Here is a 17,979-nt window from a genome sequence, read left to right on the forward strand (position 1 = left end):
GCTGCCACCTTTTATGGGCCAGGGCTTATTTAAAATGGACTGAGGGGAAGTGGAAAAATGTCCTGTGGTCCGACAAATCAACATTTAAATTTTTTTTTTTGGAAATCATAGACACTGTGTCCTCTGGGCTAAAGACCACTCAGCTTGTTATCAGTGCACAGTTCAAAAGCCAGTATTCATGATGGTATAGAGTTGCAGTAGTGCACAGAGCATGGGTGACGTGCACATCTGTGATGGCAACATTAATGCTGAATAATGATATATACAGGTTTTGGCAACATATGCTGCCATCTAGATGACATTTTTTCATGGAAGGCCTTGATTATTTCAGCATGACAATGACAAAACACATTCTGCATGTATTACAACAGCATTGCTCTGTTTTTAAAGGGACCAGGTACTAAACTGACCTTACTGCAGTGCAGTCCTGACACCACTGATAACATTTAATGCATTATGAAATGAAAAATATGACAAAGGAGACCCCGAACTGTTGAGCAGCTGAAATCCTATATTAAATAAGACCAAGAAAACATTTCACTTTCAAAACTACAGCAGTGTCTCCTCAGTTCCCAAACGCTTACAGAGTGTTGATAAAAGAAGAGGTAATGAAACACAGAGGTAAACAGGCCCCTGTCCCAACTTTTTTGGAACATGTTGTTGGCATCAAATTCAAAATGGGCAAATATTTTTCAATAAACAATAATTTCTTTGGTTCATTATTTGATATGTTGTCTTTATAGTATTTTCCTTAAAAAATATGGTTTATATAGTTTGTATATCATTGCATTCTATTTTTATTTACATTCTGCCCAGCGTTCCAGATTCTTTGGAAATGGGGTTGTACGTGTTGGTAGACAGAGTTAACCAAGCAAGACCCAGAAAAACTCCATGAGCATCAAAACAAAGTTGGACACATGCAGGAAAAATGACCTTAAAACTGTTGAATTAGTAATCAGTTTTATTTGTGAAATCATGTTGAGTGAATATCATGCACTGAGGTCTTCGAAAGATGGAACAACTGCTTTTTTTGAAAGGTTTTGTAATCTGAAATTCAATCGTAGCTTGCTGGCTGGCTACAACTTTTAGCTAGCTAGCTAACAAGGCAAACTGGAATTTGTATACTTAACCTAATCCACCTATCTTACACCACTAAGCTGGAACTTATATATTCAATTTAACTAGCTAGCTAACAAAACCAAGCTGGACCATATATATTCAATTTAACTAGCTAGCTAACCAAGCTGGACCTTATATATTCAATTTAACTAGCTAGCTAACAAAACCATGCTGGAACTTATGTATGCAATTTTATCTAACTAGCTACCAAGATCAAGCTGAGACTTATATACTCATAGCTAGTTAGAAAACGCCACCAAACTGGGACCTCTATGTTCAGTTTTATCTAGGTAGCTAACAAGATCAAGCTGTGACATATATACTCAACTAAAACCAGCTAGTTACCAAAAGCAAGTTGGAATTTATACATTTATACACTCAACTTTTTTAGCTAGCTAAGAAGTCCAATCAAACATGCATTACTCCTTATCAAGCCAAGTTTTATTACAAACTTCTATACATTCTATATTACAAAAGTAAATGTCTGAAGTAAGCAAAACTTAAGACAGAGGCATGTTGGAATCAAGCGCTGTGGTCTGATACAACAAAAAAGAGCATTTGATGAAAGGAACGCCTTGCCAACTGTTAGGCTTAGAGTGGATCATGTACGAAATGTTGTGGAGATGGAGAAAAAGAGGAGATTTAGCTAAATTTCAACAAATTCTGGCAGCCACTGTCCCACACTCAGTTAAGAAACTCTGTGGTTAGATCTAGAACTGGTAGATGAACTGGAAGTGTTCTGCAGGGAAAAGCGAGAAGAATTCCTAAATCAAGAATAGAAAGACTGTTAGCTGGCTTCAAAAAGCGTTTGGAGGCTGTGAGTTCTTAAAGTGAGTTGTTGACTGGGCACCCAGACTTATGCACACACCACGTTTTATTTTTTCCAGTATCTTAAATTCAGCAAGTACACAGTAATCGTGTGTTAAAATCTGCAGAATGCAGAGCAGGCGTTATCTCCTTTTCATAATAAATCACTGACACAGTAGTTTTGACTCAGAGGCTCTGCCCCCAGACATATCAATAATAATCTGAAGTCTGGCTCGTAAGACTATTTAAACACACACAGACACACACAGATAACCTAAAGGCTCCAGATCACAATCAGGTAAGTGCTGAAAGTCACATTTAGGAGTATGAATTAAAGACAAAATAGGCAAAAAATAGTTAAGAGTCTTAACCTTTCAAAGTCTAGTGTTCCTATTTCTTGCTAATAACTATGTAGTTACACATAAACAATACATGCAACAACAATTTAACTACTGATATTTGTTATCACAGATGGATTATCAACTTCAGTTTTTACTCATTTCAGAATTGAGTAAACATTTTGATAGAAACATGCTGCACTGTCAGAAATAAAGGTGCTAAACTGTCACTGGGGTGGAACCCTCAAAGGGTTCATGCCAGTACCTTTAGTCAGGGAACATAATTGTACCATAATCCATTGGAATTATATTTTCTAAGATGTATTGACTTCACACACCCCGTCTCGTCTCCAGGATTTTCCTAACACTTAGCTTAGCTAGCTGATAGAATACGCTTGTGTTGTCTAAAGGCTGTCACACACTGGCTGCGCCATGTCACGTAGCGTCATGTAGCAGAATGCTGCAGTAGAATCCCGGCAGGTACATCCCAAAAACAGCATCACTTAGCACGCTTAGCATGGTGTGTCTGGCGTGACAGCCTTCATAGCAACCAAAGTTATGGCTTTAAACCATTCTGTAATGTGGTGGTATTGAATTGACTCAACAACAGCAGATGTCCATTTATATTTAACCTCTTAACATTCCAGGTTTATTTCATAATAAGGCTTATTATTCAGTTACTACAAGGACTTCAATGCAAACTAATTGAGCTATTCTTAGGTTATAGAAGTGTGTAATAAAACTGGCTTGTTAAGGGGTAAAAGATTTTTAAGTAGGTGCAGTGAAATCAGTTAATCCATGTATTTTAATCAGAATGTCATGTTATATTTAAAGCATTCCACAGTAACATTGTAACTGTTACATTTTAGAACAAGAAAAGTGCATCTGCAGGAAAATGCAGAGTGATTGTACAGCTTAAACAGTTGCTAGACAGTTGCTATGGTGTTGCCAAATGGTTACTATGGTATTACAGGTGGTTGCTAACATTTTGATAACCATCCCAAGTGGTTGCTAGGGTGTTGCAAGGTGGTTGATATGGAATCCTTGATGGTTGGTAAGAGGTTGCTATGTAATTTCTCTTGTATTCCACAAGGTGAATAGGGTGTTACTAATGGACATGATTCATTGTGATATAAGCTGTGTGTACAAACTTTTGCACCCCATTGATTTCTGTGAGATAAATAAAAGATTTCTTTAGGGTCCTAAAATGCTCATGTCTACTGCATTTGCAAGTTAAAATATATGCTAAAACTTAATTTTTCATTCATTTTCAGAATCAACCAGCAAATATTGAATCTAGTGCATTTCCTGCATTAAAATAATAAATGAGGACATCTCAAGACCTAAGAAGCTTCACTGTGTTTTTGTCTTAGAAGCTCAACATCACCTACATCAGGGTTCAGTGTTAAGATCCAAATTACAAGAATTCTTTTTAAATTTAATTAAAACTACAATTTTTTTTTACCGTATTCACAGTTTAGTATATTATTTCACATTTGCCATCGTCACTCACCTGGGCCTGTGCAGTAACCTAATGGATTTCCATTAAATAAAATCAAGCAAAATATATATATATATATATATATATATGTATATATTAATATATATATTATATATATATATATATATATATATATATATACACACACACAATTGAACCCCTTAACAGGCCAGGCCCAAAGTTTTATTAAACTTTATTACACATCTATAACCTAAGAATAGTTCAACCAGTTTGCATTAAAGTCTCTGTAGCTACCGAATAATAAGGCTTAGTGTGTAATAAGTCTGAACTTTTAAGGGGTTAATGAAATTTAAAACTACATTTTTAATGCAAAATTTTAAAACTGAGCTCAGTTTTTTGTTTATGAATTTTGCTGAAAGTTTTACTCTGATTCTAAATCACAAATATTGAGTCACCTGCTTATAAAATGACTAAACTCTAAACTACTTGGAGCAATTTTTTGTAATGTTGCATGGCTGCATGAATTAATCTTCCTCTGTGCAGAATGAGGGTTTTGCTCGCTGTCGCTGCTCTTGTGGTCGCGGCCGGTGCTGCCAGCGTCTCTATGGAGGATCTGGAGTTCCACGTCTGGAAACAGAAGTTTGGTGAGCAATTTACATCAAATTTGCTTCTGTATAACAAAATCTCCACCTCCATTTAACAGCTGTCCATCAGGCCTTAGCATTAACATGCCACTAACATGCCAAAGGTTTCACAGCTGAGAGTTGTAGCAGCTGTAAGAAGCACCTTTGGATGTAACTAATATGCTAATTATATTCTTTTTTAATTCTCTTGAAATAAATAATAAATATTATAAATACATAAATAAATAAAATAAATAAATATTAAAATGTCTGTCACACTAAATGTTTTCAGATTTTCATCCTCATAGATGTTACATAAGATGCGGAGAACATGAGAAAACACAAAACATTGATAAATGATCATTTCATTTATTGAAGAGAAAACGTTGTGCAACATCAATATCAGTCATGCAAAAAGTAAACTCAAATAACTGGTTGGGGCATCTTAAGTAGCAACAACTGCAACCAGATGTGTCCTATAACTAGAGATCAGTCTATGGAGGAATAGTGGTCAGATGTTCCTTGCATAATTGGTTTCATTGAGCCACACTCAAGAGCTTTCAAGCATGAACTGCCCATTTAAGGTCCTGCATCTCAAAGAGGTTCTTTGACTAAACCACTCCAAACTCTTTATTTTGTTTCTTTTGAGCCATTCAGAGTTGGACGTGCTCTTGTGCTTTGGATTGTTGTCTTGCTGCATAACCTTATTGCAGATGAGCCTCAGATCATGCATTAATGACCAGACTGTAAGATTTCTGTAAAGCAAAATTCATGGCACCATATTATAGCGAGCTGCCCAGCAGCAAAGCACACCCATCCTGTAACACTACCACCACCATGTTTCACTGCTGTTATAATGTTCTTGAGGAATGCTGTGTTAGTTTCATGCTTGAAAGGCTTGGTAAGCCTTTTTAGACTGATTTATTTCAATAAATTTCTCAACTATTCCACATTTTTGGTGGCAACTGCTTGTTGAGACTTTTTATCCTACTTCACATTGCTGGAAAGCATTCTTATTTAAGTGAGGTTTAGATTCAATAGGACAGCCAGCTGGGTGTGTCAAGTATAATTGATCAACTAAGTTTGGTTAATTGGTTGATTGAGTACTTAAGTAGGCTTTTTCCACACAGGGACAGTTGGTGTTGGATAACTGTTTCTCTGAAATAAATGAGATGAACATTTAAACAGTGTATGATCAGTGTATGATGTGTTTACCCAGATTGTTTTTGTCTTTTATTAGATTTAGTTTGAAGATCTGAAACAATTAACAGTGAGAAATATGCAAAAATAGGATGTATGTGTTTTTAGTCAATGGCAATTATTTGGGGTGTTTTGGAAAGGCCTGTTTGTTTTGTGGCATATCAGCTATGTTTTCCCAAATGTGCATGTCTGGAAAAAGGACTTCTTATCTCTTTCCTAGGTAAGCATTATGGTTCAGTGGATGAAGAGTCTCGCCGTAAAATGACCTGGCTGGACAGTCGTAAGCAGGTCCTGGTGCACAACCTGCTGGCTGACCAGGGCATCAAAAGCTACAGACTCGGCATGACCCGCTTTGCAGACATGGTGAGATCCCTTTGTCCTGCAAATCAAATGTACAATCCGGGGCAGAATTTAACAAATAAATGCAGTAAGTCAGTGTGGGAGAGCTTTTCCCACTGATTGTCTTTAGATGTTGAAGTTTTGTGTATAAATTTGCAGACAGTCTTTTACAGAAAGAAGAGCCCATTTTGATCCTCTCAGCATTGACGGCTTCAAACAGCTTAAAAACGTTGCTGAGCTAGTTTGTGTTTAATGTGAGAGCAAATATTTTCTATAGGGTTTACATCTGGACTTTGATCAGCCCAAAACCATCAGTAAAAGCCATCAAAATTCTTTTTGAATGGGAGTATATTACTCAACACTCTTTTGGGACTCACTGGTCTAGAGCACTGTTTTTAATGGGCAGTAACTGCAGTGATTCAGCTCGATGATTTGTACCAGTCTTTATGTATGTTTTGTGTTTGCATCTCTCATTTTTCTTTAGAATAACTCCATTTATTTGGTTTTATTAATTGTACAACTGACCCATCCATGCTAATGCAAGTTTAGATATAGAAGCCATGATTAAATCATCATGGCTCACTTTTCTGAGAACAAACACAAAAATGTGTTAAGGATAAATGTCAGACACAAACTTAATTCGAAGAAGACCAACAATCAGCGTAGTGTGATTCAAACTCAGCTGTTTGAGTGACAATAATGCAGCCATTAGCGCTTCCGTTGATCATTTGCGTTTTAGCTTAGCTAGCTAGCAGTGTTAGAAGTGCTAAAGCCTGTGAATTTTTTGCTTAGCCTCAAACTCTAATCTCTAAAAACCGTGATTATATACACTCGTGACAGTAACTGAGCAGAGCACAGATAGATCAACTCACTGCTGCTCTTCAGAAGGAAAAAAATGTGCATGTATTTCCTCATATCAAAAATATATGTGCAGTATACCGTATGCTGTCAGTATAAATTTCAAATATATTTCCTAATATCAAATAAAAATTGTTGTTGTCCAAAATACGCCCCCAAGTGTTTCTATTTATTTTGCACATAAATACAAACACACACATATATATATATATATATATATATATATATCTATATATCTATATATGTCAATGCAAAAATTTTTAATATATATATATATACACACACACACACACACATTGTTTAAGCGTTCCACTGTCTGAACAGGACAATCAGGAGTACCAAGCCACGTTCACGCACTGCCTGCGGTCCTCCAATAGAACCCAGAGCCGCAGTACACCTACACTCCTCCGACACGCAGAGGGCGTTACTTTGCCCAACACTGTGGACTGGACGGATATGGGCTTTGTGACAGAAGTCAGGGACCAGGAGGTCTGTGGCTCCTGCTGGACCTTCAGTGCGGTGAGTCTCAGTAGGACAGACAAGTGGAGAGAGAGAGATGGAAGTGTGTGTAAGGACAGTAATAAAAGCAGAAGGAACAAACAAATAAAATGAAACAGACAGATGTACTGCTGCAAACTCAGCACTGTGTCATGTGGCTAAATACACTAGTTGTGATCATGCTGTAAAATACATTTAGGATGGTTTAATCTCTGCTGTTTCCCTTTATTAACGGCTCTGGCACTCCCGGTTAAAATTTCGTGGAGTCGAGAGTTGGGATCGGTTTAGAATTGTGCATCAACAGATTACTTTGTGCTCTTGCACTCTCATGTGTACAAATTTAAACTCAGTGAAAACCTGCCTATTCGAATATTAACCGTTTATAGGAAAGGTTAATCAGATAATCATTAACACAATCAATAGGTTAAGATTAATCAGTTAATCATCCCAACGAATTTCTACTCGGTCGTGATTTAGCCCTGACTACTGAGAGAAAAGACTACCTTCGTGAGTTGAATGACAGGCATGTCTTTATGTGTTGTTTCCTGCTGTTCTTTTTTCATGCCGTCATGCTTTATGGTCACTGGAAAATGTAACGTAATGCTTGCTAGCTAGCTAAGCGTGTTTGTTATCTGAAATTTTGAAATAATGATGATGACAGTAACACTAAGAAGTCCAACAAATCAGTTTTGCATTCCATTATATAATGTTATTCTCTTGTTCCTCGCTCTCAGGTAGGGGCACTAGAGGGTCAGATGTTCCGGAAGACAGGGAAGCTGGTACCCCTGAGTGAGCAGCAGCTGCTTGACTGCTCCTGGCCCTTTGGAAACGATGGGTGTGAAGGTGGTTTTGTGGACCGAGCCTTTCGGTATATCATGGAAAGTGGAGGCCTGATGTCAGAAAGCTCCTATCCTTATGAGAACAAGGTGTGTTTATCAAAGTAAACTGTCAGGTAAACAAGGTGAGGCAGGTAAAAGGCCTCGTGCTGTGTTTGAATTTTGCTGCTACACCTGAATCACAGTATCATAACATAACTACACACCACTTATTGTGATATACAGTCAGTCAACCTCCTAGGGCCATTTCACACCTTGTTTAGTGTGGACCATTCAAACTTTTTTTTCAGTTTGGTCCAGTGGAGCCTTCCATGTATACAATTGAATGGTGGTCCACCAAAAAACATGAAAACCTGATTGGTCCATTGAAGCAGATATCAATTAAGTTTTCTTCTTATTGCTTTGATTATGATGCGTATAAATGGTAAGCGTCTCTGTTTTCTATTTTTCTGTTTTTATGGTGGTGAATGTGCCACCATAAAAACAGTCCCTGCAGAATTTCTGACCAGTAAACAAATGGGTCATTCTACAGAAACGTCCATTTTTGTGTCCTTAGCATTTACAGATATAGTACACTTAAAAAACATGTTAGGGTGACAATTTATTTATATTTCAAAATAAAACAATAAGTTATTTTGAATTTAGCAATATTGTTTTAAATCAATTATCTAGAATTCCAAGCACTACAGAAGTGCTTGTCTCCACAGCCATGTGTAAAGGGTGAGGCCATATTTTAAAGAAAAAAACACATTTTTCTGCTATTTTAACTGCAATAATCTATACATGACTTTTACAGAAAAGTGGACGTTTCTGTAGAGTGACCCAAACACGGAATTGAAATTTGGTACTTTAGTGTGAAACTGACCGTACCAAATAAAAATTATACAGTGTTGCAAAAAAACTCAAATACTGGTTCAGATCTTAGCAAAACAGCTCTGAAAATGTACATCATAAAGTGATACATAAACACATCTTTTTTCTTCATGTTTATTCACTTTTGGCAGGAAAAGAGGTGATGATATATTTTTTATTTATGTGGAACTGATGTACACCTTTCGTAAGTCAGAAAAGTCGGTGCACTTTTTTCAGTGCTGGTGTGAAAGAAGCCTTCATTTCAATCTAGCGCATTATTTGGTTCATTTTATTTGAAGAGGTAACTGGTTTCTCATTCAAGAATTTAAAACGCCAGCTTGGCCTGTTAGAAAGTCCTCAAAAATGCATTTGTGTGTTTTATTTAACATGCGCACTATGAGCTTTGGGTTGGCTAATTATTATTAGAATTCAGCCAAAAATTCAGGCATTGGCCAATTTGGCTGTAAAGAAATGGGAATTGAAATTGGCCATAAAAATTCACAATTGGTGCATTCCGAGTGTTGTTTCTGATCTTTGGATTTGTAAAGGAGCTGCGAGGCTGCAGTAGATAACAAGAAAATATAGATGCTTATATAGTTGTTGAGTTGTTTAGTAAGCTCAAATAAGTTTTCTTATGTAAAAAAGCAAATAAGAAATTTTACACTACTGTGCAAAAATCAGAGACCACTCTTTTTTTAAGACAAATGTATTCATTTTATTCAAGTTATTCATAATCCATTTGCAAAAGGAAGTTTCCAAAACTGTAGTTCAGAAAATGATCAACGAACAGAGAGAAAATCTGACACAAATGAGGAAATTGGCATTAGATCACCAAACCTGGCCATCTGAGATGTGAAGAAAGAGTGATCCCACTTAACATTATGTGTCTCTAATAACTGTGTAGTTACATGTGAACAACAAATGCAACCACAATGTAACTACTAATGATTTAGGCACTGTTACAGATGAATTACGGAAGTGTAGCCTTTGTAATTACACATGTGTATCTTCTTCAGTTTTGCCTCATGTGATCACACGTGTATTTTAATAGTGGTAACAGCCTATTCTCTTCATGTAATTAATCAAGTGTAATAACAAATGTAATTACATTGGTAATCTGATTGGAAATGCATTTTTTCAGAAGTTTTTTTTTGCAGTAAAAGGAAGTTTGTAATAACTTACATTAAGATATTACTTACACTGTATCTGACAGCTTTCCTAACATTTAGCTAGCATTTATGTTGCTAGTGCTGTGACACTGTAACCAGTTTAAACCATTCTGTAATGTGACAGTACAGCAGATGTCTCCTTATCTTAACATGTAACTTTTATGACATTAATTAAATGTGCTGCATTACCGCTAAAGCAATGTCTATATTACCACTCCATTATTACACAGTACCTACATAACAACTACACAGGAACTGTCCACTTTCTTTAAAGTGTAACTCTAACACTACACTACAGGAAAGTTCCTGTGTAGTTGTCATAGAGGTACAGTGTAATTACAGAATGGTTTTAATGAATGTGATGTGATTAGGTTACCTTGTTACAACACAGTTATTCCACAGTAATTATGTAAAACATAAATGTAATGTTATGAAAAACATACTTCCTTCAAGCACTGGAAAACACCTCTGATCTGTAGTGTATCAAAAAGATAATTACATGAGGCAAAACTGAAGTTGGTAATCTTCTGTAATCCATCTGTAATACATACTAAATCATAAGTAGTTACAGTGTTGTTGCATATGTTATTCATGTGTAACTATACAGTTATTAGAGACCCAAAAGCATTTATAGAGGAGTCTAAATTTACAACTGGGACAATATGAATGGTAAGAAGCAGAAAATACAAAACCAACTTCTGAACTGAAGACTGAATTTTGGAGGTGTGTCTGCAGATTTCTTTGAGAAACTGAAAGTGAGTCTTGTGAAAACAATGTAAGTTGTAATAAAGGTAAAGAGTGACACACTGAACACTCACACAGCTGATATTAGATTTAGTTCTTGAGGCTTCTGGGTAATTTTCTGATTAAAATGTCTTTTCTGCTTTTTTCCCCTGATGTTGAAAATTTAACAACTTGTGCTTGTTTCCCATTTTGGACTTTTACACATACATCTATAAAAGTAGATGTAATGATCTCATTATTAAAAACGGTAGAAGCATCTTGAAGCCTGACATTTTGTACATACTTTAGTCTAAGTTTATAGATAACAGTGCATCATGGAAACCACATAATCAAGTCTATTAAAGAAACTGAATACTAAACATCACTTGGCTGATCTGTATTTTGGGTAAGGAGGGGGTAAACTTAAACAGTTGCTTTAAACCTGAACCATAGGGTGAGAAATCCTACAGACACTTCTGATTGTCCCTGTCTGTTCTGCAGGAAGGGATGTGCAGGTTTAAACCAATGGAAGCTAGTGCTACCTGCAGTGGCTTTGAACAGTTACCTGTTGGAGATGAGAATGCTCTGCAGATGGCCGTGGCTGCAATCGGACCTATTTCTGTAGGCATAGAGGCCAGCCGTAGCACCTTACGGTTGTACGAGTCAGGTAACCCTCAGAAACCATCCTGTAACCACCCTGTCTCTACTGAGGCACAAATCTGGCTGCAAGGAAAGGAGTGAATCTTCAGAGAAGGGCTACTGATTTCTAGCAATCATCATATTGTTTAAGTGTAGTAGTGTAGTAAAATCTGGAAATCGAAAATTGTCCAATCAGGATTGTTCTCTCCATGGCATCTAGGTTGAGACAGCCAAGTAAGCTCTCCCATTGGTTAGGACTTCAGCTCAACATAATGGGAAGTTTTAAATATCATCCCATTGGAATTATAAGGTTCTATCTGACATTTTTCTCAAAATCTGTGAGGTCTTGACATTATGTGAGGTGTTTTTTTTAGTTGTCTGCATTTTTGGACTGTTTATCTAGAAAACAAAAAGGTTCTATCTCCAAAGTCAAACTCTAACTTAGTTCTATAAGGTTCTGTCTGCAAGCCAATCAGCACTTCAAATACACACAGAGGACCAATCAGGTTCTTCTTCTTTGTCATGTTGCGGATCTGCTCAGTGAAGGCAGGAAAAGTTTATAAAACTTTATGAAATGTGAAAACATGTTGCTGAAACTCTGGCTGTCTTCTTACTGCTCTTTAAAAAGGCTTACTGTCTTAGATTTTACAAATGTTATGCCTAAAAGGTAATTATATATTAAACATTTGAATTGATGGGCTCTTAATTACAACTTAAACATTAATTTAATTCATTTATCCATCTTTCTTTTTCTTCTTTCTCTCAAAATAGGACATTTTGGCTTATTAGAGTCACATTTCTGATATAAAACAAAACCTAATGTTGCCTTTAGACTGACCTGCTGGGACAGTTTATTACAGTAGCTGATTTCTGTCTGACTAAACGAAACTTAAATTAATGGTTCCTTGCTAAAAACTGTCCACTGGACAAACTCTCCACTGGACAAACTATTTAGCACTGACCTTTATACTTAATCTGCAATGCCTTTTTGAATAAGTAAAAACTGATTTGTCCTAAAGCAAGAAATAAGTGTAATAAAAAGATAAATAAATAATAAAAAGTGTCACAAAAATGTCATAAAAGCACAAAATCTAACTCTCTGAGACATGTAGAAACTCTGCTACAACACTAAGTTTTCAAACAAATTACCCTTAAAAAGTGTTCCTTTAAAATCATTGTTTCTTTTCATGTTTTGTCAGATAGAACCTTATAACTAGATATAGAGTGTCTGTCATTTTCATGCAGAGACTTGTTCCACATATCAGTTTCGCTATTTGGAAAGCTTTTGGAAAGTTCAATACCTCAAAACTGCACAGATTGCAGACAGAACCTTATAATTCTAAGGGGACGATATGTCACTGACTGTGAATATGAGCTGTAGTCTAAGCAGTGTTCCGGTTAGCTGTTAGGAATGGAAAACAGTGGCGGCAGCTCTGTAACAACTCTTTACTGAAAGAGTCACTGTAAAATTGACACATACAAGCTCAGAGATATGATAATGTCTGTTACAAGCTTCAAATAAAACATATGGAACATCTTTTACAAGCTTAAGATGTCTGTGTTTTATCAAGAACAGCCCAGCATTAGCCAAGTGCTAACAAGCAATTAGAAGTCCCATAGGTAGCTAGCAGAAATTGGCATTGTTGTAAAGGACATGGGGCTCTAAACAAGTCAGGGCAGGACAGAGCTGTGAAGTTTCACTGCAGAATCCAGATGACGGTGATTCTGTAACACATTGTTTGTCCATTTTGGTTCATTGATTTTCCAATTTACTAGCAAGTTGATTCATGTCTGGATATCTGTAACTGACGGCTTATATGCTGTCTCATTGTAGGGGTGTATGATGATCCGTACTGCACTGATGAGAACCTGAATCACGCTGTCCTGGTTGTTGGTTATGGCACTGATGAACACGGGCATGACTACTGGCTGGTCAAGAACAGGTGAATGAACAGGCAATTCCAGTTGAATTCCTGACAATTCCTGATTGGAATGAACACTGGAAGACTAGTGCTTTGTGCTTTAAACTGAACTTATACATTAGTTTTTAGTAGTTATTGAACAATTCATAGTTTAATAGAATAATAAATCCTGTGATGGTTCAGCCAAAAATGTACCCAGTTATGATCTCACTTTATTTGGATAGCCCCCAGTAGATTATCTATGGATGTTCAATTTATTAACAAACTATCTGTTGAAAGTCAGCAGTGTCAAAGTTAGGGTTAGGATTAATACCAGGGTGAGGCTTAGGTTTACGTTTTTTTAGGGTTAGATTTATGGCTAGGGGAAAATTAAGGTGAATTTAATATATACTTAATAGAATGTAAGTGTGCCATGTGCCGGCCCCCCTGGCCCCCCCGGGCCCTGAGGGCAACTGTAAAAGCTGGCAGGAAGGCGGGGCCTGAACCGCGAGTGAGGAAGAAGCCCTGCAAGGATGGCGGGGAGAGAAGAACTGTAAGGAAGCAGGGGACGGTGCACAAGTCCCGTGGCAAGGCCACTTTAATTTGCCTCACGTTTCATGCCGGTGGATGAGCTGGAGAGCAGGGGCTGTGATGAAGGAAGAGCAATGAGCTCTCTTTCCTTCTCCATTCCTTTTAAAAGGCACTCCTGAGCACCTGAACCAAGAAGGAAAGAAAGCTTGGGACCAGAGGTGGTGCTCAGGAGGCAGGGCTTGCTACCCGACCCCCATACCCTCGCAGTTCTCCTCTCCTCACCGGGCTTCGTCCTTGCTCAGGGTTTGGGCCACACCTCACTGCCGGCTCTTGCGGTGGTCATCAGGGCCTGGGGAACGGGCGTATGGCACAGTAAATTAAATGTAAGATAAACATCTACAAAGCATTCCAAAGCTATCCAAATAAAGTGTTACCCCAATTTCGTCCCTTGAAATGATCGCCAAGAAAAGCTTTTTGTCTGAAGTTTGCTTCTTCAGGTTTACGCTAGAGCTGCAAGGCTAATGTGGTTAACAAGTAATGGAAGGTTATACCCCAGCAGTTAGCAAGGTGCTAACTGCATGCCTAAATTAACACACACTTGCCTCAAATTGTGTTGAGTTGTTGAATCTCTCAATAGACCTGGTTGTGTGGTTCAGTATGAGAAGGGAATGGTAATCTCTAATAGATTGTGTGGTTCAGTATGAGAAGGGAATGGTAATCTCTAATAGATTGTGTGGTTCAGTATGAGAAGGGAATGGAAATCGGATTTACTTTTTGTAACTGCCAATGCATATTTAGCAGTGCTATCTCAGTTACCACAGAAAGCTCATCGCAGCTCACGTTTTCTTCTTTGGCAGCGATTTATCCATTAAAAAAACATTTTATTCAAGTTACTACATTTGTAACCCACTATAAATACGTGTTGCATTTCTCTGTAATGCTAATCCAGGTGGATTTAGCCCTAATTTCTACATTTTCCAAATGGGTGTGTATCAGCATCGACATCATCTGATATGTACATGGCAAATGTTGAATATTGGCATTGGCCCATAATTCTCATATAACCACACCCCACTTCACAAAAACAACGCAGAAGGTTTTAATTAAATTTATGGCTGAACGAGCATCAAGAGAATGCTGCCATGGCTAACTGGGCACACAATCGAACAAACTAACAGACGTCAGGCAGGCTTATTAGCACTGTTAAGTTTCTTAGATTGGCTTTGGTTGTTAGCTTTCGCTCAGTAAGTTTTGCTGCCCCAAACAAAGAGAGACAGAGTTGGAACACATAAAGCTGTGTAAAGATTTTATCTAAATACTATGTCATTCATTTGTTGGATGCTAGACTGTTATTTTAGAGCATGATTTGTACCTATAGCCTATATTCTCATAGATTTCAGTTACCTGGGGCTTTCATTTATGGCTGAACTGTTGTTTTAAGATTCACTAAATCATACGCTTTCAGTTTAAAGTAATTTATTTTGCAGTTGGGGTGCTAAGTGGGGTGAAAAGGGCTACATCAGGATGTCCAGGAACAAGAGGAACCAGTGTGGTATTGCCTCAGATGCCGTCTACCCTGTGGTCTAAAGGTATGCCTTAAAAAGGAAGATCTACACTGCTGAGTTTAGCTCAAATAAATCCTAATATGATAACAGCCCACAGTGATGGGAAACACTAATTATTATGCAAAAAACAAGCTCAGGGTGGGTTACTGTGTTATGTTCCAACAGGCAAATAAATAAAGCTGCCTTTGGTAGGGTGTCCCATTTTGGGACATCCACAAACCACAGCGTCAGGTTTCAGACATCCGAGGAAAAGGCTTCAGGTCTCGGGAAAAACACAGTCATGTCTAACGACACTGTGTTATTGTATGCATATTTTAGTGTTTTTTTTATGTAATGCTTTTAATTTTAATTAAAAAAAAATACATTTAGTATGCTCTTCTCTTTGGCAAAGGCTGAGCTTATTCACAGCCTATCACTGTGTTTACTCCTGTATCTGCTCAGTGTTCAGAACAGTCTCAAAATTATCAGAAGAAAACTTGTATGAACTGTAGATCAGACTCAGTTTATATCACAATACCTACATTTAGAGTCAGTTATTCATTCAACCTAATGAGAAACTGTAGAACAGACTCAGTTTATATCACAATACCTACATTTAGAGTCAGTTATTCATTCAACCTAATGGGAAACTGTAGAACAGACTCAGTTTATATCACAATACCTACATTTAGAGTCGGTTATTCATTCAACCTAATGGGAAACTGTAGAACAGACTCAGTTTATATCACAATACTTACATTTAGAGTCAGTTATTCATTCAACCTAATGGGAAACTGTAGAACAGACTCGGTTTATATCACAATACCTACATTTAGAGTCAGTTATTCATTCAACCTAATGAGAAACTGTAGGACAGGCTCGGTTTATATCACAATACCTACATTTAGAGTCAGTTATTCATTCAACTTAATGAGAAACTGTAGAACAGACTCAGTTTATATCACAATACCTACATTTAGAGCCAGTTATTCATTCAGCCTAATGAGAAACTGTAGAACAGACTCAGTTTATATCACAATACCTACATTTAGAGCCAGTTATTCATTCAACCTAATGAGAAACTGTAGAACAGACTCAGTTTATATCACAATACCTACATTTAGAGCCATACGTTTGGTATATTATGGAAGGTCACACTGTTAGGATGTATCAGCTGGGCAATTATGTTGTTTTTTGAGGATTTTTAGTGCTAAATATCTGACAGATAAGGCAGAACGTTCACCAGCTTCAGCTGTTTTAGTGGGGCTTGATAGTTAACATCACGGCCTATACCGCTAACGACTGTAGCGTGGATGAAGTTTACCTGACAACATTTTTTCCCACTGTACTGCCATATATTAATACATTGGTGCAAAAGTAAAAAACACCTTAAAAAGTCTTTGATGTTAATTCAACTACGCCAAACAACTTTGTATCATTAACAAAATGATGACATTATAAATGCATTGAACCCATTCTATGAAATGATGTTTTCCTACAGATTGGAGAAAGCCAGGACCCTGATGAGCATCTCAGAGGCGATTTTTTAAAAAATCTATTTACAAGCTTGTTTTCTTTTCTAACTTTCAACTTTTACTTTTCTATTTCTTTTTTTAAAACATCAGTGTTACATCCTCACTCATGATGCTGTCTAAAAGTATATTAAAAAAGTAAATAAACAAACTTTGAGCATTCGCAAAACTGTGTAATGGCTTTAATGATAACAGTGTAAATGCAGCTGGGTGTCATCAGCGTTCTGCGAGAAGTAGAATGGAAGTGCACCAAGAGTAGTCCCCTGAGAAACTCTAGTAGTGAGTCTCCGAGGCCCGAGAGGGAGGCATTCCAGGCTACTGAGATCCAGAAGATAAGATAGAAATCATGATGGTGCCTCTTTGAAAGTCCCTGAGAACCTCAGTATGACATGTTCTACTCATTGTTTGTCATCACAAGTTGGTAGTATAGCCATCTTAAAGGCCTTTACAGGGTGTAAAAGATGTAGTGGTGTACTGGGCAATGCACGCACGTTGCTTACAAAAGGTTGCAAGTTCAGTCCCAAATCCAGGCAGCTTTGCCATACAAAAACAAAAGTTAAGTGCCCGAACTCTACATTCCCAGCTGCTGGATGCCTTAAAATGTAAGGTGTACTATATTTTGTGAACACTGAACTTACTATGCTTTCACTGTTAAATCAACACTGCACAATCATAGAGTAAACATTGCTTGAACATTTAATCAACCTGCTGGTAGATTAACAGCTACTCAACATTCAGTGAGGGCTGGTAAATAGTTAATGATGAATCAATGGCCAAAACTACAAACAAGATCAATGCAAATTAAACATTAAGATCTATGTTAATTCTGTGGTTTTGCCCAAGTTTGCTATCTGTGTAGTCATCAGTAACAAACTGTCATCATCTCTGCTAACAGTAATGATTTTTTGGAACAATTATAACTTATCCAAGAGATTTTATTTGAAGTTTTCATTGTGGTACCACTTTAAATAAATTCTGGCTTTAGATACAATACAAGTATACCCACTT

General features: G+C 37.1%; 1 protein-coding gene across 1 annotated transcript; it reads left to right on the top strand.

The window, feature by feature from the left end:
• Positions 1 to 2,117: 2,117 nt before the first annotated feature.
• On the top strand, positions 2,118 to 16,987 carry LOC118823538 (cathepsin L1-like). Its single transcript, XM_036593228.1, has 9 exons — positions 2,118 to 2,224; positions 4,270 to 4,370; positions 5,770 to 5,912; positions 7,071 to 7,265; positions 7,979 to 8,170; positions 11,326 to 11,491; positions 13,298 to 13,406; positions 15,383 to 15,484; positions 16,941 to 16,987. The coding sequence occupies exons 2-8, from the start codon at positions 4,271 to 4,273 to the stop codon at positions 15,480 to 15,482; spliced, it is 1,005 nt and encodes a 334-aa protein (XP_036449121.1). The 5' UTR covers positions 2,118 to 2,224; position 4,270; the 3' UTR covers positions 15,483 to 15,484; positions 16,941 to 16,987.
• Positions 16,988 to 17,979: the final 992 nt, after the last annotated feature.

Source organism: Colossoma macropomum, unplaced genomic scaffold, assembly GCF_904425465.1.
Source record: "Colossoma macropomum unplaced genomic scaffold, Colossoma_macropomum, whole genome shotgun sequence".
NCBI lineage: Eukaryota > Metazoa > Chordata > Actinopteri > Characiformes > Serrasalmidae > Colossoma > Colossoma macropomum.